This window comes from Scatophagus argus, chromosome 9, assembly GCF_020382885.2.
Source record: "Scatophagus argus isolate fScaArg1 chromosome 9, fScaArg1.pri, whole genome shotgun sequence".
In the NCBI taxonomy this organism is placed as follows: domain Eukaryota; kingdom Metazoa; phylum Chordata; class Actinopteri; family Scatophagidae; genus Scatophagus; species Scatophagus argus.
The window spans coordinates 1,095,359-1,119,909 of NC_058501.1; the positions used below are offsets into that span (position 1 = coordinate 1,095,359).

Sequence of the window (24,551 nt, forward strand, 5' to 3'; positions counted from 1 at the left end):
TAATCAGAACAGAAATAAATCAAAAATAAATGATTAGAACCAAATTAGTTAGCCATTTGTTGAAACTAAGACCAAATCACGAAGGAAACGCATCATGAAACAAGTGTGTACAAGGACCACAAGAACGTTATTGTCTTAATTGTCATAGATGAGTATGACACATGCCTCATCTGTTAAAACTAAAGTCATACAAAGGCCTCCAGTTTTTGCCAAAATATAACCATGGGCCATCTCCTCTTAGAAAAGTTTGTATGTGAGTCTTACATTTGCAGTCAAATAGTGGCAATCTTTTACGTGTTATATTAAGCAGACAAGTTAAGTCATGTCAGTGTAGTCAGCCAGAAATGTGACACCATACCATGGGAATACTTTATTTTTCACCTTAGCAAATACACCAGTGTTGGGATGCTGGGTTGCAAAACTGTGCCATTACTCATTTTTGAATGTTGGTTTAGAGTTTAGGAGTAACGTAGGTTAGTTACCGTAAGACTGGCAAAATAACAACAATTAAATGATCCTGCCCATAAGAAAGTAAGATAAATTAAAATTTTTAAAATTTCTCAATTTAGAGAGTGCCTGATGCTCTGTGCGAATCCCAGTACAAGGATTGCTGCTGGCAAGAGATAAGTGTAAATATAGTAAGGGTGTACCCCGCCTCTCGCCCGTAGTCAGCTGGGATAGGCTCCAGCTCCCCCGCAACCCTGATGGATAAGCGGTATAGAAAATGGATGGATGGATGGATGGATGAATTGAATTGGATTGAATTGAATTGAATTTGCAAATTTGTCATAAAAAAGCCAAAAATATCCACCAACCCCACACTGCATGTGTGTGTGTGTGTGCGCGCGCATGCACGTGTGTTCATTGCGGCCGCGTGTGTGTCCTGTGTCAAAATAGCAACGAGTCATGCAAGCACAGTGAACACCCACCAGCAAAAACATAAATCGGCGCCCCTGTCTTAGACCCTATCCCAAGTAAGCTGCTCAAGCACCAGCTACTTAGCACCTCCCTACTAGACATGATAAATCTGTCCCTAATAACAGGCTACGTACCATGGTCCTTTACAGTAGGTGTAATCAAACCTCTCCTTAAAAAGCCTACTCCTGATCCAGAGGTTTTGGGCGATCATAGCCCAATATCTAACCTTCCCTCTCTAAGATCCTCGAGAAAGCAGTTTCGAATCAGGTATGTGACTTTCTACATACTAATAATTTATTTCAGGACTCACCACAGCACAGAGAGAGCACTGGGCAAAGTCACAAATGATCTCTTACTTGCATCAGATGAAGGTCTGAACTCTGTACTTGTATTGTTAGACCTCAGTGCTGCATTTGATAGTGTTGACCATTATATTTTATTAGAGAGATTGGAACACTTGAGTGGCATGAAAGGGACTGCATTAAGCTGGTTTCAGTCTTATTTATCAGATCGAAATAAACTTGTTCATGTTGATGATGCATCCTCCTTATACACAAAAGTTAGTCATGGAGTACCCCAAGGTTCTGTGCTCGGACCAGTATTATTTACCCTATGTATGCTCCCCATGTGTAACATTATTAGAAAACACCCAATACATTTTCACTGTGATGACACACAGTTATATTTATCAATGAAACCAGATGAAGCCAATCAGCTAACCAAACTTCAGGCATGCCTTAAAGACATAAAAACCTGGATGACTTTTCTACATCTAAACTCAAAGAAAACTGAAGTTATAGTGCTGGGTTATTGTGACTCCTGCAAATCCATAAAAACTCTCAAACTAATCTGCAATGCTGCAGCATGTGTACTGACAAAAACTACATACAAAGCTTTGCATGGTCAAGCACCATCTTATCTTGAAGAGCTCATAGTACCTTATTATCCAACCAGAGCGCTGTGTCCTCAGGATGCAGGGTTACTTGTCAGCAAAAGTAGAAAGGGACCAGAACCTTTAGTTATCAAGTTTTGGTCTGGGAGGCAGACACCCTCTCTACGTTTAAGAGTATACTTGAAACTTTCCTCTTGTTAGGACTGGCCTAGGCTAGTCCATAGTCATGTTACTATAGGCTTAGACTGCTGGGGGATCTCCCATGATGCAACTGAGCTCTCTCTTCCTCGTTTTGCACACATTTATGTCCCATTAATGCATGTCACCAACCCAACATCTTCCCTGGAGTCCTTGTGGGGAGAGGACGGGCAGGGCAGAGGATGTTGCTGATGTTATGTTAAGCCCTTTGAGACAAACTGCTTGTAAAAATGGGCTATACAAATAAAGTTGACTTGACTTGACTTGACTTGACTTGTGCTTTCCCATCTCTCAGGTTCCCATGGATCGTGGCTGGACCTCCTGCAGCGGTCCTGCTTAAAACTTACTGCTGATTACTACTGTTTAGTCATAATTTATTTGAATCCTATCACGGCTATAGCTACAGCTACTACCATTATTGTTATTACGACAGTTATCATAATCACAATAGTACCCTCTGTGTACATCATCATTATGCTTCCGGTATTATCGCTGTTGCTATGCATCTCTGTTTGTGTGCTGTTTCTTTCGGGCTATGCCCCACGCCTCTCTCTCTCTCTCTCTCTCTCTCTCTCTCTCTCTCTCTCTCTCTCTGAACCCAACCGGTCAAGGCAGATGGCCGCCCACCTAGAGCCGGGTTCTGCCCCGAGGTTTCTTCCTTCTAAAAGGCAGTTTTCCTCGCCACTGTTGTGTTTGCTCATGGGGCAATGTTGGATTCTCTGTCTCACAAAATTTAATTAGAGTATGGTCTATACTGCTCTAATTGGAAAGTGTTGGTGCTGTATAAATAAACTGAATTCAATTCAATTCAATGAAAAAACTGACATGGGCTGTGCATGTTCAGAAAACTGTAGACTGTACGAGAAGATTGTATAGAATGTGAGAGAGCGCTGAATGTAATTAGGTAGGTATTACGGTAGGTATTTTGTGGGACAAGAATGGGGGCAGACAGACTCTGCAAGCCCTGAAAGCCACATGCAGACTAATAAGGTCTACATTAGACTATGGTTGTGTTGTGTGTGGATCAGCTGCTGATTCTACTCTCAAAAAATTGGGTATCACTCACATAATTAATTACAGGTGCAATTAAAACAACCCCAGATGCAGCATTATAAGTTGAGTTGAGAGGAATGCTGCTATCATTAAATTATTGGATTCATATAAAGGGCCACAGTCAAGATCACCCCACACAAACCATATTAAAGCATTAAAGTCATGCTGGAAAGTGGAAAGGAGGAAGGAAAAGAGTTTTCCACAGTCACTACTACGGAGTGTAACCCGATTTAAAAATAGATCGTATACATATCAGTCCAACAGTGCCTTTGGCAGCACCACCACCTTGGATACTTCCCAATGCAACAGCAGATTTCACCATATTAGAGAGAAAGAACAAGGACAAGAGCTTTATTTGCAATTCAGATTCAGTACTGTCATACATTGACAGTTCAGAATTTAGTTTGGGAAAATAAATGAAGGTTTATCAGTTTACACAGCAGAAATGCTTGCATTGTTATTAGTCCAGATTCAAGTTAATCCTGAGCCAGTTTACAGCACAATCACTCAGGCAGCAGAACCAGATATTTTGATCGACATTCAACAATCATTGTCCAGAATTCAAATTTATTTTATTTTATTTTATTCTGCACAACATTCAATACAGCTTATTTGTTGTATATACATTTTTATATTACTTTGTATAATTGCTATTTTCACAGTACAGGTTGTTCTTTTGCATAGGTTATTCTTTTTCTTTCAAGGTATCGTCACTGTGTGTAATGCTGCTGCTGCACTGTAATTTTCCAGCCTGGGATCAATAATACCTGTCAAGTGCCGACTCAGGCAGGACTCTGATGCAGAGCAGGTAAGAATAAACGCAGACTTTATTAATAGCAACCTGGACTTCCCCAAGGCAGAGTGAAATTAACACAAAGGCTATGAAATTACTCCTAAAAAACTCAGCTATGAAACATTAATTATCTGAAAGAAGATAAAAACAAAAAGCTATTATGAAAATTACTTAAGAAAAAAGGTACTATTCTAAAGAACTAAAAATCACTCCAAAAAGGAGGCAAAAACAAGACTAGGGAAAATAACAAAGAACAAAAAAATCACTCTTGAAGAAGATAATCTAACTGTGAATATATAGAATCTAAAAGGTAACCAAACTGGAACAAGACAAGGGAAATGCAGACTATTTGAACACATGGAGGCAATGGGGAACAGGTGAACACAATCAGGTAACCGGGGAGACAATCAGACTGGAGACACAAAACAGGAAATGACTAGACAAACCCAAATCAAGACAATACCTCACAGCGCTGTGACACTATATATCTATCTATTTATCTATCAAATGATAGGATTAATTGTGATTTTTCTATTTAGTACCAGCTCACATTGACATGAAAGGGAATGAAAGGGCAGATAGGACAGGTAAGGAATCTACAAAGCATAAAAAAATCAGAATTAACAGTAACTTACAGCAGAATGTAAAAGTCAGGAACATTATAAAGAATAAACTGAAGGAAAGATGGAAAAAGCAATGGAAAGAAGAGAGGAAATAACAATGGTTTTATAGAATTCAAAGAAAGTAATAGAAGTAAGGAGGGAGAAATAGACAATATGAAAGGGTAATATCAAGCCTTAACAGCACATTATACAGAATGGGGAAACAAGCTGCAGGTAGATGTGATTTTTGTGAACAGGAGGAAATGATAGAGCATGTAACAGTCCAGTGTAAGAAATATGAAGCAGAAAGAATAAAGTTAATTAAAAGTCTTATAGAAGTAAAAGTTCAGTTTGACCTCACAAATATTTTAAGGAAGAGCTCAAGAGACGTTTGTCTCCTATCAAATCCTATCACGTTATCTTGCAATAATCTAATTAAGAGAATATAGATATAGGTTTTGGGTTTTTTCTTGTTCTTGAGCCACACTCCATACCAGTGGGTGGCGGTAATGCACCATAACGTTGTTTTCCAACCGCCAATGAACGTCAAAAGAAGAAGAAGATAAGGAACTCTGTGGCGATAGCTAGTTAAAAGTGGTGTCTTAGATGACAAAGCTCAGATCGGGAAACCGAAACAGAGAGGAATTATGTTTGAAAACTTCAAAGAAAGACTTCACATGGTGCAGCAGGATTTCTCAACAGGGTGGGTGTGCTTTCCGGTTTTACCTTGATTTAGCTGCCTCCCGTTAAGATCTAACTGGCTAATGCATATGATTTGTTTATGTGCGTGCGTTAGATCATATCATGTAGCTTAACACGTACACTTAAATGATAAAACAGTGTGTTGTACTTCACAAATTTGACTAACACAATGTAAATATAGCTAATTACAGTCCTCATTATGCTTTTGTGCTCTCTTTGCGGGCTGCTGTAACGACAACTTACAGCGTACGCCTCTTAATATTAGGTTCCCCGGATTTAAAGAACTAGGGCCGTGGTTATTATCAGTTTAATTCTCAACTAAACTGAATCCAGTTGGCTGTCGGTCTAATATGCTCGGTCCCGGATGTTATTAGTTATTGCTTTCACCTGACAGTCATGTGATGTTGTTGTTTTTTTTTTTTTTTCAACGAACTTTTGCAACTGGAGGCCATTGAATTGACAGACAGAGCATCCTGTCATGTGACTGAATGGAAATGGTGATACTATTATAGATAAAGGCATGCAATGTTAACTTTTTTTCATCCACAGTCATTTTTAAATATATGGAGGAAATAGACAGCTTAAAAGAGGTGGGTGTAATCACCATGATGTCACCCTTTTTGTGTTTGTTTGTTTGTTTTTGTGTGCATTGCCTTTTAGTAAATTGGAATTGTGAACAACACATATTTAGGTGATCCAAATGAACTGAAAACACATTGTATAGGGCTAAGGGTCGAGTTCTAAGACTGAAGCAAGGAGCAGACTCAAAACAACTTCACAACTATTTAAATGTAAACATCCATCCATCCATTTTCTACACCACTTATCCGTCAGGGTCGCGGGGGAGCTGGAGCCTATCCCAGCTGACTACGGGCGAGAGGCGGGGTACACCCTGGACTGGTCGCCAGCCAATCGGAGGGCCAACACACAAAGACAAACAACCACACACTCTCACACTCACACCTAGGGGCAATGTAGAGTAGCCAATTAACCTAATGTGCATGTTTTTGGGATTGTGGGAGGAAGCCGGAGTACCCGGAGAAAACCCACGCAGGCACAGGGAGAACATGCAAACTCCACATAGAAGGGCCCAGACCGGGATTCGAACCTGGGACCCTCTTGCTATGAGGCGACAGTGCTAACCACTGCGCCCTGAACGTAAACAGTATTGTGGATATGCATTATTACGCCTCTACACTGATGGACGGATCAGTGACTTGTCTATCACAGGGTACCCACGCCCTAAAAGTACCCTGCTTTACTGCCCGCTTTCTTCGAAATGAGTATATAATTTACAAAATTAACATTATGTTGCATTCTACAAAACTAGACCGTGAACTCAGGATGTTTTAAACTGAGGCAGAATGTCAAGTGAGATGTTGGATCATTTTCTCATTTTCAAATTTTTACATTACACACTCAAAGTTTTTTTTGCAAACCTGCGGAGCTGCCCCCTGCTGGCCATTAGAAAGAATATCGGCACTTCCAGCTCACACCTTCAGCTTTCAGATCCAGACTTTTTAACAGTCTGTGATGCAGTGCCTTAACATCACTTAGTGTACAAAAGGGGCCACTTTGACATTCATGCCTCTGTTAACACTGCCTGTCAAGTTAATGGTGAGTGGATGGAGTCTTGTTTATCGTTTTTAAGATAATATCTTTCAGCAGCCAAGAATGTCGATTTATTTTTTTATTTTTTTAAACATGGGAGAGTTAAAGATGGTAAAATGTATTAATTCCTTAGAATGTAAATGTACTATTGAAAGACTTTAGAGTGGAGAGATGCAGTGTGAGAGATGCCGCCCCTTTCAGTTCAGTATGGCCCTGTCCGGAATGCAGCTGATTCCACAAGCTGTTTTGTTTTATGTTGTTTGGATGATTATGACTTAGGAGGGTGAATAGGTCATCAACTTTCCCGTATTTCACTTTCTCTTCCTTCCCTCTCTTCAGCTTCAAGACCCTCGGAGACAGATCCAGAGACACCAAAATCAGGAGGCGACCCAGGTGCGCAGAAAACTGTTAGTGGTATGAAGGTAGTACCAGTGCTGCCAAACATTCTTCCACTGTGCTCTGTTCAACGCCAAGCTCACAGTTCAGCTTACAGTCCTGCTGCATCACTTCTTATGGACGCAGGTGATATTGCAGGATTAAATTTACTTGATGTTGTTTCCATAAGTCACACTTTAAAATCACTACCAATTTTAAAAAGAGGACAAAATAAAGAGCTTAGTTAAACAGCGTTTTAATCTTAAAATCTCAACAGCACATCTCTCTGATACCAAGTCCTCTTGAGCCTAGCAACTTCATTCAGTACTGGTTGTCAACTAGGGGGTTCTGCAGTCCTCTTAACATTTAAACCCCGGTTCAGATCTAATATTAGCAACGAGAGATTGCAGATACAGTGACAGGTGGTGATGAAAGGGGTGGGGGAAAATGATTATAATGAAAAATAAATGAACCAGAAAGCTGAAAATACTATTGGAAGAAAATAAGCCGTCTGTAAAATTAAAGCTAGTGGCAACAGTAATTACAGAGTAATAAAAAGACAAATATGAATGTTAATATTTGTTGTATTAATTGAAGAAACAAAAAATAAGTTAAAGATAGAAGTGGTGGTGAATGGGCCCTCACATTACTGCAGGCGTAGCCCTGTTCCTGGACACTGACTGGTCAACAGGGATACTGCATGTGTTCATTGTTACCATGTATGCACACTATGTAGTGCTCGAGAACACCCATTAATTATATACTCTGTTCCAGTATATCAAGAATAGACCAGCATGAATATCTTATGTGCACTATATGGACATAAGTACAGGGACAGCTGATCATTACACCAACAGACACTTTATTGACATCACATTCTAAATACATGGTGACTCTGATGTCACACATCATGAAGACCCTGGAAAGACTCGTCCTGGAACAGCTCCGGCCCATGGTCCAACCACTTCAGGATTCCCTTCAGTTCGCCTACCAGCCCCGCCTTGGAGTGGACGATGCCATCATCTACCTGCTGAACAGAGTCTACACTCACCTGGACAAGCCGGCAAACACTGTGAGAATCACGTTCTTTGACTTCTCGAGTGCATTTGACACCATCAGGCCAGCTCTGCTGGCGGAGAAGCTGACGGCGATGCAGGTGGATGCCCCACTGGTGTCCTGGATCGCAGACTATCTGACTGGCAGACCACGGTACGTATGCCTAAAGTGCTGCATGTCAGACAGAGTGATCAGCAACACCGGGGCTCCACAGGGGACTGTCCTCTCTCCCTTACTCTTCACCATTTACAGCACAGACTTTACGCACTGCACAGAGTCCTGCCATCTTCAGAAATTTTCTGATGACTCTGCAGTGGTTGGGTGTATTACTGGAGGTGAAGAGAGTGAGTACAGGACGGTAATGGACAACTTTGTCACATGGAGCGGGAAAAACCACCTACAGCTCAATGTGACAAAGACCAAGGAACTGGTGGTGGACCTGAGGAGGACTAAGGCTCCAGTGACCCCTATCAACATCAAAGGGGACACTGTGGAGGTGGTGGAGGAGTACAAATACCTGGGGGTGTACTTAGACCACAAACTGGACTGCTGCAAGAATGAGGACACTGTTTACAGAAAGGGCCTTTATTTTCTGAGGCGGCTGAGGTCCTTCAACATCTGCAGGACGATGCTGAGGATGTTCTATGAGTCGGTGGTGTCCAGTGCCATCACATATGCTGTTGCCTGCTGGGGCAGCTGCCTGAGGGTGAGGGACACTAACAGACTCAATAGAATCATTAAGAAGGCCAACCATGTTGTGGGAGAGGACCTGGACTCTCTGACAGTGGTGTCTGAGAGGAGGATGTTGTCCAAAATAAGGACTGTACTGGACTTTCCCTCTCACCCTCTCCACAATGTGCTGATCAGCTACAGGAGCTCGTTCAGCAACAGACTCTTACTGCCACGATGCACCACAGAGCGACACAGGAAATCATTCCTGCCTGTCGCCATCAAACTGTTAAACTCTGCACTGTGACCGACACACACATTTTTCCCTGGAAATGTATATATGTACAGACACATGTAAATACCTCTTTTATATTTTAGATTTATACTTATTTTAGTTTTTAATCCTATTTTGATATTTTTCACTTTCTTTCTAGAATTTCCCCTTGGGGATAAATAAAGGAATTCTGATTCTGATAGACAGCTTTGCAGCTATAACAGCTTCCACTCTTCTGGAAAGGCTTTCTACAAGATTGTGTTTTATGGGAATTTTTGTCCATTCATGCAGTAGAGCATTTATAAGGTCAGGCACAGATGTTGGGTGAAGAGGCCTGGCTTGCAATCTCCATTCCAGTTCATCCCAAAAGTTGTTTGATGGGTTTTGAGGTCAGAGCTCTGTGCAGGCCAGTGGAGTTCTTCCATACCACAGTCATCCAACCATGTCTTTGTGAACCTTGCTTTGTGCACTGGGGCACAGTCATGCTTGAAAGACTCTTCCCCAAATTGTTGCCTCAAAGTCGGAAGCATAGGGTTGTCCAAAATGTCTTGATATGTTGAAGCATTACGATTTCCCATCGCTGGAAGTAAAACAGCCCCATCCAGATACTTTTGTCTATATTGTGTAAATTAAGTGGTTGTCACTTACTTCCTATTGGCAAGCCAAAAATTGAAAATACAGAGTTTGGGCCAGATTCGACTATGCAAGTTTCAAATTTCTGTTTCATATTGAGACACTGAAATTCGCTATTGCCACAGACGTGCTGTCAAATGAAAACCCGAAAGATTTGCAAATTAGTATAACTGCTCTTTAGATTGCAATTAAATATTTACAATAGGTTCCTTGCACCTCCTCAGTGCTTGGGCCCTAAGTAAAGCTCCAAGCAGAAGCAGAAGCAGCCAAGCCTTGTTACTGAGTTCAGTGTCTCTTCCTGTGTACACCTTCTGGCACTAGAGAACGGCCGCTAATTATGTTTCCTTCCAGTATGTATTTCTCTCCCATTAGGTGCAATGACTGTGACATCTAATTGGCATGTAGGTGTCCCCAAGCTGAAACACGAACTTTGGGGCATACTGGACATTGTTTGTTTAAGTTTACAGCAACCCTGTTTCACTTCAAAAATGGGAATTTGTTATGCCGTCAGGGCCACACCCTTTGATGAAAGCTTGCAGTAACAATAAGTATAATCAGAAACTTTTCCTGATCACGTATGAGGACGATCTGTTTAATATATACAGTTGACTTCAATATGCTACTTCATTCGATTTTCCATTATACTCAGTATTGGCATTTATTTACTTTTTTTTGTACTGTAATGAAATTAGTTCTTTTGTTGAGTATTTGTACTTTTGTGCAAAGTAACAGTACTTTTACTTCAGTTCAGTTTTTGGCTCTTCCGCCCACCGCAGGATTTGGCAGGTCAGTTTCATAGCAGCTGGGTAGATAGACCACCAGGAAAACAGCAGTTGTCAGCAGGGGGAGGAGGCAAGTGGCAGACAACAAATTAAATTCACAATAATCTTGGCAGTAAAGTTTTTTAAAAAAATCACACATCATTCTGTTCAATTCTATTCTGTTTTTATTTACACAGTGCCAAATCACAACACAAGTTATCTCATGACACTTTCCAAATACGGAGACGGGCTCTCACTATAAAGGCATGATCACCTTTAGTCGCAGGCCAGGACCTTGGAACAGCTAGCAGAGCTGCAGCCAATGATCTTAGAGAAGCCCCAGACACATGGCGTCAAGAAATCCAATAAAGCCAAATAACTTGGGGCAGTTTCACTTAAGTAAGGGTGTTCCAACTAATTGGCCACCAGTTGTTATTGGATGATTTTATTGTTCTTCTTTTTTTTTTTTTCTTAAGAAATAATTTGAATTGTTGGTCTTTTGTGTTTGTTGTTCAGGTTTGAAGAAAGTGTTCCTCAATTTAGTGCTGGACTGGAAATCCTCAGCAGGTCTCTACCCCCCAGACACACACACACACACACACACACACACACACACACACACACACACACACACACACACGCATATATGTCAATTTACAAACTGACTTTATGTATATGGGGTTGTTTTATGTCTATAAAATTTGTTTCTACAGATATGAGGACAGTTGGTTTCCGCTGCATAAAAGAACTAAAGACTGTGCTGAGGCTGCAGAGGTAAGATCACTTATTCTCTGTCCTGCTGTGTTCACGGTGTCAGCTACTTACACTCCTTTGAGGCTGCAGAAAACAATATCTGCTTCAGAAACGTGCAGTTATTAGTAGAGATTGAAAAGAGCTGTTAATGTTCATGCAGCCGCAGCCTAGAGGTTGGAGAAGCGGCTTGTGATCGGAAGGTCGCAGGTTACATTCCCCCACCGGACGGGCAGGAAAAATTTGAGTGTGGTGGAGTGATAATGTCCCCACCCCCCATTGGCCAGCTGATGTGCCCTTCAGCAAGGCACTTAACCCAGTTTGCTCCCAGGTGCTTGATATTTGCAGCCCACTGCTCCTGTGTGTTTCACTGCATGTTGCACGTGTGTGTGTTTCAATCAGTGATGGGTTAAATTCAGAGAAGTAATTTTCTAGCTTGGGATTAATAAAGTAAATAAAAACAAAAATAATAAAAGAAATACTAACAGTTCATCCAAACTGATAGCAACTGAGTGAGTTGCTGGTGATTGTGTTGTTGCAGCTTGTATTTACAGCAGCTGTCTTCTGTGCTCCATCTTACCTCTGCCCCTCTGTGTGTTTGTCAGTCAGTAGATGGCGACATAGTCATGCTTTCAGCACACTGGGAGAGAAGAAGAACAGCTCTGATACAACTACAGAAACAGCTGCAGAGCTTGCCGACCTTTATCAGCGAACTTGATGCCATCACTGCTAACATAGGTATGAAGTCTTTCATTCCTGTCAAATAAAGCAATTCAACGTCACTTCTAGAAACAGTGTTAACAGTCTTAAAGCTGTGGGTGCATGTCAGCAACTTATATAGTACAGTGCGACACCACAGACGCACAGTCATAACTAACTCAAATATTTAAAGCTTCAAAACTATTTTCTCATTCAGGCCACGTGTTTGTCGTCCTGCTCAAAACCTACTGCGATTACTACTGATTTAAATCTATTACGACTCAGTACAGCTACTACCATTATTGTTATCAAAATCACCATAATACCTTCTGTATACTTCATTATCATTATCATTATCCACATTTCTGATACTGCTGCTATGCATCTCTGCTTGTGTGCTCCTTCTCTCACACCCCACCCCCTCTCCCTTGCTCCCTTGCTCTCTCTCTCTCTCTCTCTCTCTCTCACTCTCTCTCTCTCTCTCACTCTCTCTCTCTCTCTCTCTCTCTCTCAACCCTCTCTCAACCCAACCGGTCAAGGCAGATGGCCGCCCATCTTGAGCCGGGGTCTGCTCCGAGGTTTCTGCCTTCTAAAAGGCAGTTTTTCCTCACCACTGTCGCCAAGTGCTTGTTCAAGGGGGAATGTTGGGCTCTCTGTATTACAGTTTAATGAAAGAGTTTGGTCTAGACTAGAGTTTTGGTCTAGACTCTCTGTATTACAGTTTAATGAAAGAGTTTGGTCTAGACCTGGTCTAATTGGAAAGTGTCATGAGATAACTTTTGTTGTGAATTGGTTATGTTTGTAAAAAGAGCTAACTTAAGAACTGACTTCATGTTATCATGTACTACACTGAATACTACTCAAATGTAGATTTCAACAGCACAAGTTTTTACATTACACATTACATTCATATACACAATAAAGCTGGAGTTCTACATTAGAGATGACACCTTGCTAGATGTTGTTCCAGCCACAGATTTTCTGATATTTTCTCATGCGATGCAGCAAATCAAATCATCTTGAATGCTGCAACAGTTCCCTGTAATGTTATGCTGGTGTCATCACAAGCAGGTGGATGATCACCTTTCACCTCTGCAGAATAAAAGCAGGAATGGAAAATGTAGTGAAAGGAATACCATCTGATGACATTTGCATTGTGGAAGCTTACATTATCCCACACAATAACAAACCTCTCCAGGGTGCCCAAGAATGCTGTATGGGCCAATATTAGGAATATATGTACTCTCACCATTTTCAGATATTACAGCATACACAGTGATATTGCCTGATCTACAAACACAAGGGTGTGAGAGATTTTGCTTCCTTCCAGCTGTGTGATTCTCTATAAGACATGAAAGATGTATACATGATTCTATAGAATGATACACTTACAGTATAGTAAGAATGTTCCGTGTTCTTCTCTGCAACTTTAATAAATATACATCAGATTATATACTGTAAGCATACAGGATCCATCATGAAGGAAAACCCATAACACTTCACAGTATACTTTGTGTAGTGCACAATACTGGTGCTGCAGTTTCTTCACTGTGTCAGAGTTTCTCTCAAATTGTACCTTTTAGAGTTCTTTTATGATCATTTCATTTAATGTCTTTTTGATACTATCTATTGTAGAAATGGTTATATAATTGATATGTTGAAAAACGCTGTCATCCTCTAGGTTGTACTCTGGAATTTCTATCTTAATAGCATTATTTGCTATGACCATATTGCAGACATCCCGTGCTTGTTGAGGTGTTAAGACAGCAGACATACAAGAGGAAGTACATGTATTAACGTCGTATACTTTGATAGAAAACGAAACCCCAATATGTGCAATATCAAATATAAAAATGAAATAGATAATAACCTGCACAAAATGTAATGAAGAACCAACAATTTGGGAAATTATCAAAGAACTTATTTAAGGCGTGTATGTTGTTTCTGCCTGTAGGGGTCTCTAAATGAAAATAGTAACAAAAGATTCAGTGTGATGATATGAAATAAATTGGTAACATGAGCTTGTCGTGTTCATTGTTAAACAGAGTGCAAGGGTTTTACTTGTAGTGCAGCATTTCTACATTGTATTATTGATTACTTTTCCAACACTACAGGTCACAGGATCTCTCCAAATATGGTGCAACTCATAAAATGCCAGTATTATTAAACTTAGACAATTAAATATACAAATGGAAAAGGAGGTCTTCACCAGTATAACCTTTACCATTTACTGGATATACACTGGCTACATTGGAAGTCCCGAAACATTGGCTGTAACCCCCAGAGGCCAAATCATTGTCAGACTGTAGTTTGATGGGATTGCATTTACATTATACGCTGTATTTGGTGGTCAGTTTTGGCGTCAATGATTTTATCTGCAATATGTTACACTGTATAGGCAAGTATTGGGACACCTGACCATTACACCAGCAGAGACTTTGGTGGTATTGTGTTCTAAGTGCATGGACATTGGTTTGGAGTTGGTCCCCCCTTTGTGGCTATGGCAGCTTCTGCTCTTCTTGGCTGTCTTTCTGCAAGGTTTTTGGAGTGTTCCTATGGGTTTTTTTGACCTTTCATACAGTGGAGTGTTTTTGGTGTCAGGCACTTGTATTGGACAAGGGGTCCTGGCTTGTGCTCTCCATTCCGGTTCGTCCCGGGGGTGTTTGATGGGGTTGAGTTTGGGTTCTGTGTGGGCCAGTCAGGTTCTTCTGTATGGTACTCATCTGACCATGTTTTTGTGGACCTTGCTTTGTGCGCTGGGATGGAGGGGGGTCTTCCCTGGGCTGTTATCACAAACTTGGAGGTATAACATTGTCCAAATATCTTGATACACTGAAGCATCAAGATTTGCCTTCACTGGAAGTGAGGAGTCTCGCCAACCCCTGAAAAACAGCCCCATACCATACCTAAATTCAATAAGAAAGGTTTGTCCCAATACTTTTAAAATGCTAAAAAAAATATGTGTTATACTTCAAGGACCTCTGTAACACATTGTCTACATAAAATATGTTCTCTATAAAACAAATAAACAAACAAACTGGAAATAGAATTTAGGCTTAAAAGTGCTGATGAATAAATATTAACCAGAGTTAAGTAACAGAGAGATACAAGCTGGTGTACTTGAAGAACTTGATGTGATGTGTTGTCTGACAATGTAAATCAAAACAGTGTGATTGTTGTTGTTGTTTTAAACTGCCGGCTGACATAGACAGTAGGATACGTGATATCAAGTGTAGGGATAAAGTTGCACATTTTTTTCTCATGTAAGACCCTCCTGTTTACAATAAGTGACAAGAATGGAAGAAACACTCCCGCTCCGTTTTCACCTCTGCACGACTGGCCAGTCACAGTGTGAAGTGTGTTTGAATGTCAGATGGTTGCTTTCTAAACATTACAAGAGTGAAGTAATGCTGACATTGGATGGTTTTCTTTCCTATTCTGTTAAAAGTTGATTGGCCAAAAACAATTCAAGACATTTCTATGATTTTTTTTAATGCATTGCACTGTTTTTTGGGGTTATGTAAAATTTCAATGAACATGAATGTGTGTATGTGTGTGTGTTTGCGTGTGCACGTTTCTCCAGCACACTTGGAAGGCGACTTTGAGGAGATGGAGAGCAGGCTGGTGTACCTGGAAACTTTGTGTTTTCAGTGTGAACAACAGACATTCAGACAACAACATCTCAACAAACTGGAAGACTATAAGAAAAAGAAGAGGTATGTGATGCATTGGTGTCCTAAAATGGCTTTTTTTACGTTTTTATATTGTTTTTGTATTGCAAGATGATTTACAGTTGGCATTGATTTCTTAGTTATATTTTTTCTACTTGGATCATATCTGTTAAGGTTTGACTAATTTTATTTGTATATAAAATTGTACAAAACAATAAAAAAAAAATGATTGCACTGGCCTCAGAGATAGAGTATTTGAATCAGAGTATCTGAATTTTACATTTTGTGTTATAAATATGCATAGCAACTACTCTCTACAGGTTTACTATGAATAGAATAGAAGTGGATAGTTTACAACTGCATTAAATATTATTGTTCTGACCTGATTGAGAATATACACAGTCTTTATCAATGGTGATGGATATGCATACAAATGAAAAGCTGAACAGCTGGCCCTCTGGTGTTATCACAACAACCTGGAGCTGAAGTGGGGAAGGCAAAGTAAAAAGTACAGTCAAATACGGCAGTAAATCTTCCCGTCATGAACATTTTAGTTTAAACTGTTCTACAGAGGTGTTGACTCAATTTTATGATGATTGTGGAGGATGGCGTTTGTGGTGCTGTTTAATTGTACTGCATTATACACAGAGCTGTTTCTGTTATTTACCGTTTGCATTATTGACTTAAATGGTCAAAATAATCGAAACACTTGTCAGTATAACACAATACAACTCATCCAGCACCGCACCCTCCTGATCTACAGAAGAAAAAAAACCATCTATTTCACAGTCATGACATAACACATTACCTCATATGATGATATTTGAATTTTAATGGGAAATTGTCTCATGTTTGTCTTCTAACAGGAGAGAGGTGGAGGCCCTGGAAGGTAAGCTGCTGGATAGTCATCAGACATTACTAAACACTGACTGTACTAAGACCTTCCTATTTAGTTCTTTAGTAGTTTCTATACTATTGCAAGAATGAATGGCATGAGTAGTAAACCTGTTGATTATGAAAAATGCTAACAGCAGACAGACTGCATAAGACTGCTGTTATTATATGTGTTATATTATAATGTTATTATATAAACATTGTAGAGATTAGAGGATGTCCTTTAAATGATTTGTTATTTGTTTGTAGTGGAATTGAATTCTCAGCATGCTCAGAAGGTGGCAGAGCTGGAGATGGCTACGCAGCAGAAACTGAGAGAGCGGCAGAGAGTCTATGAGGAAGCCTTTAACCATGACATGAAGCAATACCTATCCACAGGATATCTGCAACATAGAGGTAAGGCATTATTTATGACATGAAAGTAGCCTTTGTTATAAGCCAATAAAATCATCAGTAGAAATGCAGATTTTTAAGGCAACACAAGGTAAGAGGATCATGCAAACCATTTCCGCACTAATATGTAAAATTTGAAAAGGCATATATTCCTCCTGTTGGCATTCATCCAGACTGAGTTGGTGCTATTTAAAAAGAAAAATATCTAGATTATACTCAACAGGAGTTGTTGTCACTCAGTGGGCAAAAATTAAAGTTGCAAGCAACAGCTAGTGGGTTCCAGGCTTCACGATGTCATGTCGTCTAGTTTATTTCTGTTTATTTCTGGACTGACCAAGCAAACATTTGTTTCATCATCACAAAGCCTGCAGCTTCTCAATAACTGAGCACTCAAAAGTTCTGCCATTTGGTCCCCCTTCATCTGATTTGAGCAAAGCTAGGTGTGTATGTGCTGGGATCTCATGCTGTGTGCTTCAGAAGGTGGAGGTGACTTTGTCTTGTAATCTTCTTCAGAAGATTCATTCTGAAGAGACTGAGGTCCTTTGGAGTGTGTAGGCCCCTCATAAGGACCTTTTATGACTCTGTGGTAGCTTCTGCTATTCACTACGCTGTGGTCTGTTGGGGAACATGCCTTGCCATACTTAAAGTTTGACGAAGAGTTGTTTGTCTACGCCCACAACGGCCATGGACCAACCCATTGGGTCGTCCCAAGGGGAACCAGTCCCCAAATCCTCACAAGGTAATAAATACCTCCTCACTGACACTTGTACGTACACCAAGTGGGTCGAAGTTCCTCCCAGGACCCAATGACATGGTTGTCACAACTGAAGTCCTATTGATGAACTATGTGTTCATCCACTAGGGGCTACCCCTCTGTGTTAGCTCAGATTGAGGTACCCACTTCATGTCCATTGTCATGATTTCCCTATATGACATTCTGGGAGTCAAAGACAAGTTCCAACTGTAACATCACCCCCAAACATCCAGTCAGGTTGAATGTGGCAGGGGCAGTCGTGGATCAGCGGTTAGGGTGTCGGACCCGTAACCGGTGGATCGCTGGTTCGATTCCCCGTACCGGTGTCCATGGCTGAGGTACCCTTGAGCAAGGTACCTAACCCCCACTGCTCCCCGGGCGCTGCACGCGGTCGCCCACTGCCCCGGGTTTGCTGTGTGTGTGTGCACGTCACTTGGGTGGGTTAAATGCAGAGCACGAATTTCGTTGGAGTGAGTTCCCTCCAATGACAAAATATGTCACTTTCTTTCTTTCACTTTCATGTGCCAAGTGCACCATTGCCCACAGGCTTAAAAAGTATGTTGGCAGCTATGGTCGAGTCAAGAGTCTGGCCTATGCAGAACAGCAGTGGGGATAGCGCAACACCTTGGTATATGCTGCACTTGATGGTAACTTTAATTATCTTTGACAGTGAGACCTCAAGAGTTCTCTTCCAATAAATCATTGTAGTATGATCAAAACAATATTTAGATTAAACATAATTGTTGTTTTCTGTAGACTAGGCCTATGTGTTACAATGAAATTAGGTGATGCATGAAACACAGATTAACTGAAACTGAAACTGTGTGGTACTGAGTCATAGGTTTTTTGTAGTCAATCCAGGCTGTGCACAGGTTGGTCTACCTGGTCTTGCAGTCCCAAGAGACTGCTCTGTTGACCAGCAGGTAGTGCTCAGCTCCCCTAGTATTACTACCAGTTCCTATCTGGGCCCCACTCATATATTGATTCATGTGCCTACTGATCTCAGCTGCTATGATGCCTGACAGGATCTTCCATGTTGTGCAGAGGCAGGTTAGTAGTTGGATGGGACTGCTTCTTCTTTTGACTGCTTCTTTTAAGTGTCACACTATCACCACACAATAACGGAGTCAGTAAACCAAAGTTTATCTGATCTGAAGTATTGGTCCTTTAACTGGTGATGCACGAGCTCACTGAACTGATGAGGGTGGACGATCTTGAGTCGGATAAATGCAGCACGTAACAGTGAAAAGTCATACATTAACAATTCTATCTTAATAATGCCTCTGCCCAGACATAAGCCTCTTACTGTGTGTGTGTTGCTCTGATTCTTCGGAGTTTGGAAAAGAAATACTCCGCTTGAATGTCCACAGTGCTGTCCTCTGTGGGGTGCTAATGGTCCGTTACTTCGCCCCTCTGGCGATGTGGAATATTGGTGTGTTCCTCGGCGGCAGCGGGGAAAATCACAGGTGAAAAACTAACTTTGTTTCGTCCTTAACAAAGTTGGTGCGTGGTCCTCGTTAACGTGAGATCAGCTGATTGTGCAGCGATCCATGTTGGAAAAGGGAAAAAGGAAAAATAAAAGAAATGACACAGCAGTCTATTTCTCGGCCCGCGAGTTGAAGAACTGTGACCCAGGATTTTAAAGATGATAATAATCAAACGTCTGACTGTTGCTCCCTTTCGGCAACCTGGACACCTGGAGAGCCTGGAGCAGCTCTCACTGTCACAGCATGCACAGGGAAAAAGCCATGACTGAGGGTCGCGGTGAACTTTTATTACCTGAGTGATGTCACCTCAGACCCCTGTGGAGATGGCTGGACCACAGCCAATGTCCGTGCCGGTCCTGAGTTTGAATTCAGGATTTACGACTAGGTGTACGTCATGGGGGGTGAGGTTTCTAACGGTCACTCACTCCAGCACATGGCTAGAGATCCCAACATAGATAGACAGATAAAAGAGGATTTTGTGGGAAGACCATTAAATGTTCAATTTCAATGCATTATGTTAGAACAAGGTTGAAAGCGTGATTAAAACAATGAGTCAGTTTATGTACACACTGACAGAAGCCAATCAAATCTAATAATGAGGTAAATTCTGTACAAAGGCTATCGTGGTTGTTGTCCACATGGATATTAAAATCACCTACAATAATTACTTTATTTGTCTCAAGGACTAGACTTGATTGAAACTCAGAGAATTCGGATAAAAATTCAGAGTATGGATTTGGAGCGTGGTATACTGTAACAATTAAAATTGGCTGCACTGTTTACCAGTTTAGGTGTGAAAGGCTAAGAATAAAGCTCTCAAATTAATTATGACTGAGTTTAGGCTTTGGACTAATTGTTAGCCTTAACTCAAAAATGACTGCAACTCCACCTCCTCGGCCAGTGTCTCGATTAATGTGAGCAATAATATGACTGGGGGGTTGTCTACGAAGCCCACATTGTTTGATGGACACCACCTTGACAGCCAGCAGTTGAATGATGACATGCCCCTGATATGTCCTCAACCAGCAGTTTTAGATAGGATTCAACGTTGCCCTCTCTGGCCCCAGGAAAGCATTTGACTGTGGTCACTGGTGTCGCTGACATTTCTGACTATAGTGCTGCCAATTTCAAGAGTTGGCTTCTCAGTGCTGAGTGGGGAAAATCTGTTTGAACTGTGACCAGGTTGGGGTTGAACCATGGGCTTCTGCTTAGGACTATGTTTCGCTCAGTTACCCGGCCTCCTGGTGCTACTCGGGAGCTGCCGGTGGTCGGCTAGGAGAAGCTACACTGGGTCGGTCCGCACCGGCTCCTGGGGGTTGGCTGAGTACTGTAGCTAATGACTTGGTTTCCATGGTGCGGAGCCGTGTCTCCAAGTCACTGAGCCTTGCCGCCGGTATGACAGATAAGATTAATTTATTACATGTATCAGTCTCACTAAGTTAAAGTTAAACTGTGGAGCAACAAACTACAAACAAACTAACTTTAGCTCATATACATTTGTTTCATGTCTGTGCAAGACAAAGGGGCTACAAAACTGTTGTTTTCCATGTTTCCATTTTTCACAAGTTGATGAATTTTTAATGGACACAAAGACATTTCTCTCAGATTTTAGGCGCAAATTTGTAACAGTCCTTGTTTGTGAGCTCTTTTCCTTTACCAAAGTCATCCGTCCACCTGACATTTGTGGGAGTGTGCATCTCATTGTCCATGTGCAACCCTGTCTTGTGAAACAAACGGATTGTCAACCTTCACAGACATGGTACTCATACTGGGTAAGAAAATTTGTCATTATATGTAAAGATCAAGTAAGTGTGTGTGTGTGTGTGTGTTTGTAGGACCATCTGAAGCTGATGTGTGTGTCCTGGATCAGATGACAGTAACTAATATATCAGACCAGGAGGCTTTGGATGACTTCCTTAACTCTACTGATGATGACATCAGCACTGGATCATCTCTGACCTCAGGTAACCCCTACTCCACAACCTGAAGACAGTTCAAGACATACGGTTGTTGTATGGCAGTGGTTCTCAAATTAGGCTCCAGGTACCCCAAAATTCTTGTTACATAAGAATCTCATTGGGGGTCTGTGGTTTAATTTATGTCAGTGAAGATGTCTTTGATGTGAAAACTTCTGAGAACTACAGTTGTATAGTATTAAAGATTTTAAAACTACATCTATCATTTTTTGCCACTTGCAGGTAAAACAACACCCCCATCAAAACAAGCTTAATGATACACAGCGATCATCATTTGCTGGCTCATGAAGATGTTATAGCTAGTGTGTGCTGTTTTGGTCACTGGCTCTTAAGCTACTAGGTGTTTTGCTTTGCTTCATACAGCAACTGCTTCAGAAATATTCTCTTCAGAGAAGAAATGAGATGATCAATTAGTGCAATTAAAAACAACACAACTGTGAGATGTGACTGGTTGAACTCCTAAATAACATAAAGCTTCTGTTTGACGACAAAAGAAGCTTTGGTTACTCAGTGAAACAAATGTTGTCTTCTCTGACAGGTCCTGATCTTGAGTGCAGCTTTTCTGAATCTTCCAGAAGCCAAATGAGCCAAACACCTCCAACGAACAAACAGCTGTCTCACCAGGACACAGCGACAGAACAAGCAGAGGAAACTACCAGTGAGGAGAGTGATGAGCATCTGGTGCAGTCAGATGAGGAGGACGTTCAACCTGATATGTCATTGGTTGGCCTCCAAGATGGTGGCACGGTGAAGGTCTCTGATGAGCATAACCCTACAGGGGGTCTGCCCTCTTGGTAACCTAGCAAAAACAGGGCCTTGAAACTCCTTGAATACTGGGTCAAAACACCCTTCTGGTGCCCTCAGCTTTGACTTGATACAGCTCCCATCTGCAGCCAACATGAACCAGTACTTTAGTCCCTCTTCCCTCTGAAGTCTGAGGTCAAAACTGCTTTTTTCAGATTTGATTTGAAAACATACCTTCAAGACAAATGCTGAATTGAAATATTGTTGGGATACTTGTATTGCTACAAAGTGTGGTCAGAGTGAGTAACGTTACTCACTGAGACACTGTTTAGGCCGTGATCATTGATATAAAAAAACTTTCCATGAATGAAGTCAAAAGTTTTCCCTAGTTCTGATGTATCTTCAAACGGGCAGTCAACAGTTCTTCAACCATCGATGAATTGTATTGTCTGTTTAAGCAAAGCCTGATATAGCTTATTCCTTTGCACCATAGAGCTCCATTGTTGTCCCAAAACTATTAAAGCCATGTTGTTTGTATCAAAAACATCTATGTTAAAATGCAAGAGGCTGACTTGGTTTCAGTTATACATAGAGGATAAAATACAAAAATATCCTATCAAATGCCAAAATACTTTACAGCTGTTTATAATATTATGGGATGGGGTTTTCCAGTTGTGCCAACTTACTGTGGCTATTCATTCATTTTAGCCTCTACTGTGATGACTGCCAGGCAAACAATACAGTACCCATTACAATCTAACACAGACAGGGTAAGCAAGTCAGAAAGTATTGAGAGAATAACAGACATGATGGTCTTTTCATTTCTTTGGCTGACAAATAGAAAAATAAAGTGTAACTGATTCTTTAAGATTTCTGAATTGTGTTTTCTTTAAACGTGACTCTCTGCATGCTTTACTGTTACATAAACTAGTCTGTTTTTTGTCTCTTAACCCATTCAATAAATATATCAGTTTGTGGTGCTCTAGTTCTAGTGGTGTTTATGTGTGGAAGGCTTTTAACAGCCGGGTTAGGTTTCTCAACAAGTGATTTACACTGTTGCAAGCATGTTTCTGCAATGTCAGTTTATGTGTTTTATGTGGAAATTTTGAATGGAAACGCACTTGTTAATGGAGCCTTAATATATTTATCAATATATGCTCAATATATTCAATTTTCTGAGATGTCTTTAATCCATGTCAGCTTTAAAAGTTTGAATAATACGATTTTCTAAAGACGTCTGTCAGTTCAGTACCTAGACCGCACAGATGCAGGGGAGCTATAGTTTATTCCGAGCCACATCCAACTCCTCCTTTCCTCACATCCTCTCCTTGCAACAGTCGGTTGAAGTCCACAATTGACACCGAGGTCATGATAGTCTGCTGTACACCTGCAAATTTATGCCAGGCTACACTTAATGTCAATGACACGGGACATTTCCCATAATAATGAAGGGTAAATATGGTCCGTACCTCCGATTCCTCCCCTGGATTCTTCGTCCCACTCTGCATCCTCTCCTCCTCCTCCGTATCTCTGTAGGAATCTCTGGTTTCTCCGTATATAGAAGGGCAGGGCCGCATAGAGCTAACAGCTGATCCATGGTGTAAAGAATAGAGCTAAGAGCTTTAAGCTGAAGGGGTTCCCCAGTGCAGGGCCAAAAATGTCAAAACACAGCAGAAAGCAAAACACAAAACTAATAAAAGTAGTCTCCCTGTGCGCACATCTGTGACAGGATTTGACCACATTAAAGAAAACAAGTAAAACATGTCACGCAGTAGAAAATACTAAAAAGAAGAAAAGAGGGGGCAGATCTGCCACCACAACTTGCTGCTGCTCCTGCAGCACCATCTTTAAGTGTTAAGTGAGTAATTGTGCAGCAGCATTCTGGATTAGCTGGAGAGTCTTTAGAGACTTTTTGGGGCAGCCTGATAAAAGGGAGTTACAATAATCCAGCCTGAAAGTAATAAATGCATGGACTAATTTTTCTGCATCTTTCTGACTCAGAATGTGCTTAATTTTTGCAATATTGCAGAGGGGAAAGAATGCAGTCTTTGAAATGTGTGTTATGTGTGGGTTAAAGGACATGTCCTGGTCAAAAATAACTCCTAGATTCCTTACAGTGGAGCTTGAGGCCACGGTAAAGCTATCTAGAGTTGCTGTATCATTGGATAATTTGTTTCTAAGGTGGGGCAGTCGTGGATCAGCGGTTAGGGTAGCCATGGACACCGGTTCCCCGTATCGGTGTCCATGGCTGAAGTACCCTTGAGCAAGGTACCTAACCCCCACTGCTCCCTGGGCGCTGCACGTGGTCGCCCACTGCCCCAGGTTAGTTGTGTGTGTGTGTGTGCGCGCGCGCGCCACTTGGGTGGGTTAAATGCAGAGGACGAATTTCGTTGGAGTGAGTTCCCTCCAATGACAAAACATGTCACTTTCTTTCTAGGGCCCAATAACTGAGTGTCTCCTAATAACATCACCAATGGGGAACATAATAAGGGTAAATAGTAGTGGCCCGAGCACAGAACCTTGGGGAACTTGGGAAGCTGTATCCAGAGCCAGAGTTTGGTCTGCCAGTAGTTGTCAGCTGCCTCAGGAGTCCCACGAGCCAACCATTCACACACACACCTGTAGGACTCTTTCTTTAGCTTCACG

General features: G+C 41.3%; 1 protein-coding gene across 1 annotated transcript; it reads left to right on the forward strand.

Moving 5' to 3' along the window:
* Nucleotides 1-4,953: 4,953 nt before the first annotated feature.
* Nucleotides 4,954-22,773, forward strand: LOC124064675 (dysbindin-A-like). The gene is made up of 10 exons (XM_046399324.1): nt 4,954-5,159; nt 7,109-7,162; nt 11,054-11,104; nt 11,251-11,311; nt 11,893-12,025; nt 15,570-15,702; nt 16,524-16,546; nt 16,801-16,947; nt 21,021-21,149; nt 21,700-22,773. The coding sequence occupies exons 1-10, from the start codon at nt 5,104-5,106 to the stop codon at nt 21,957-21,959; spliced, it is 1,047 nt and encodes a 348-aa protein (XP_046255280.1). The 5' UTR covers nt 4,954-5,103; the 3' UTR covers nt 21,960-22,773.
* Nucleotides 22,774-24,551: the final 1,778 nt, after the last annotated feature.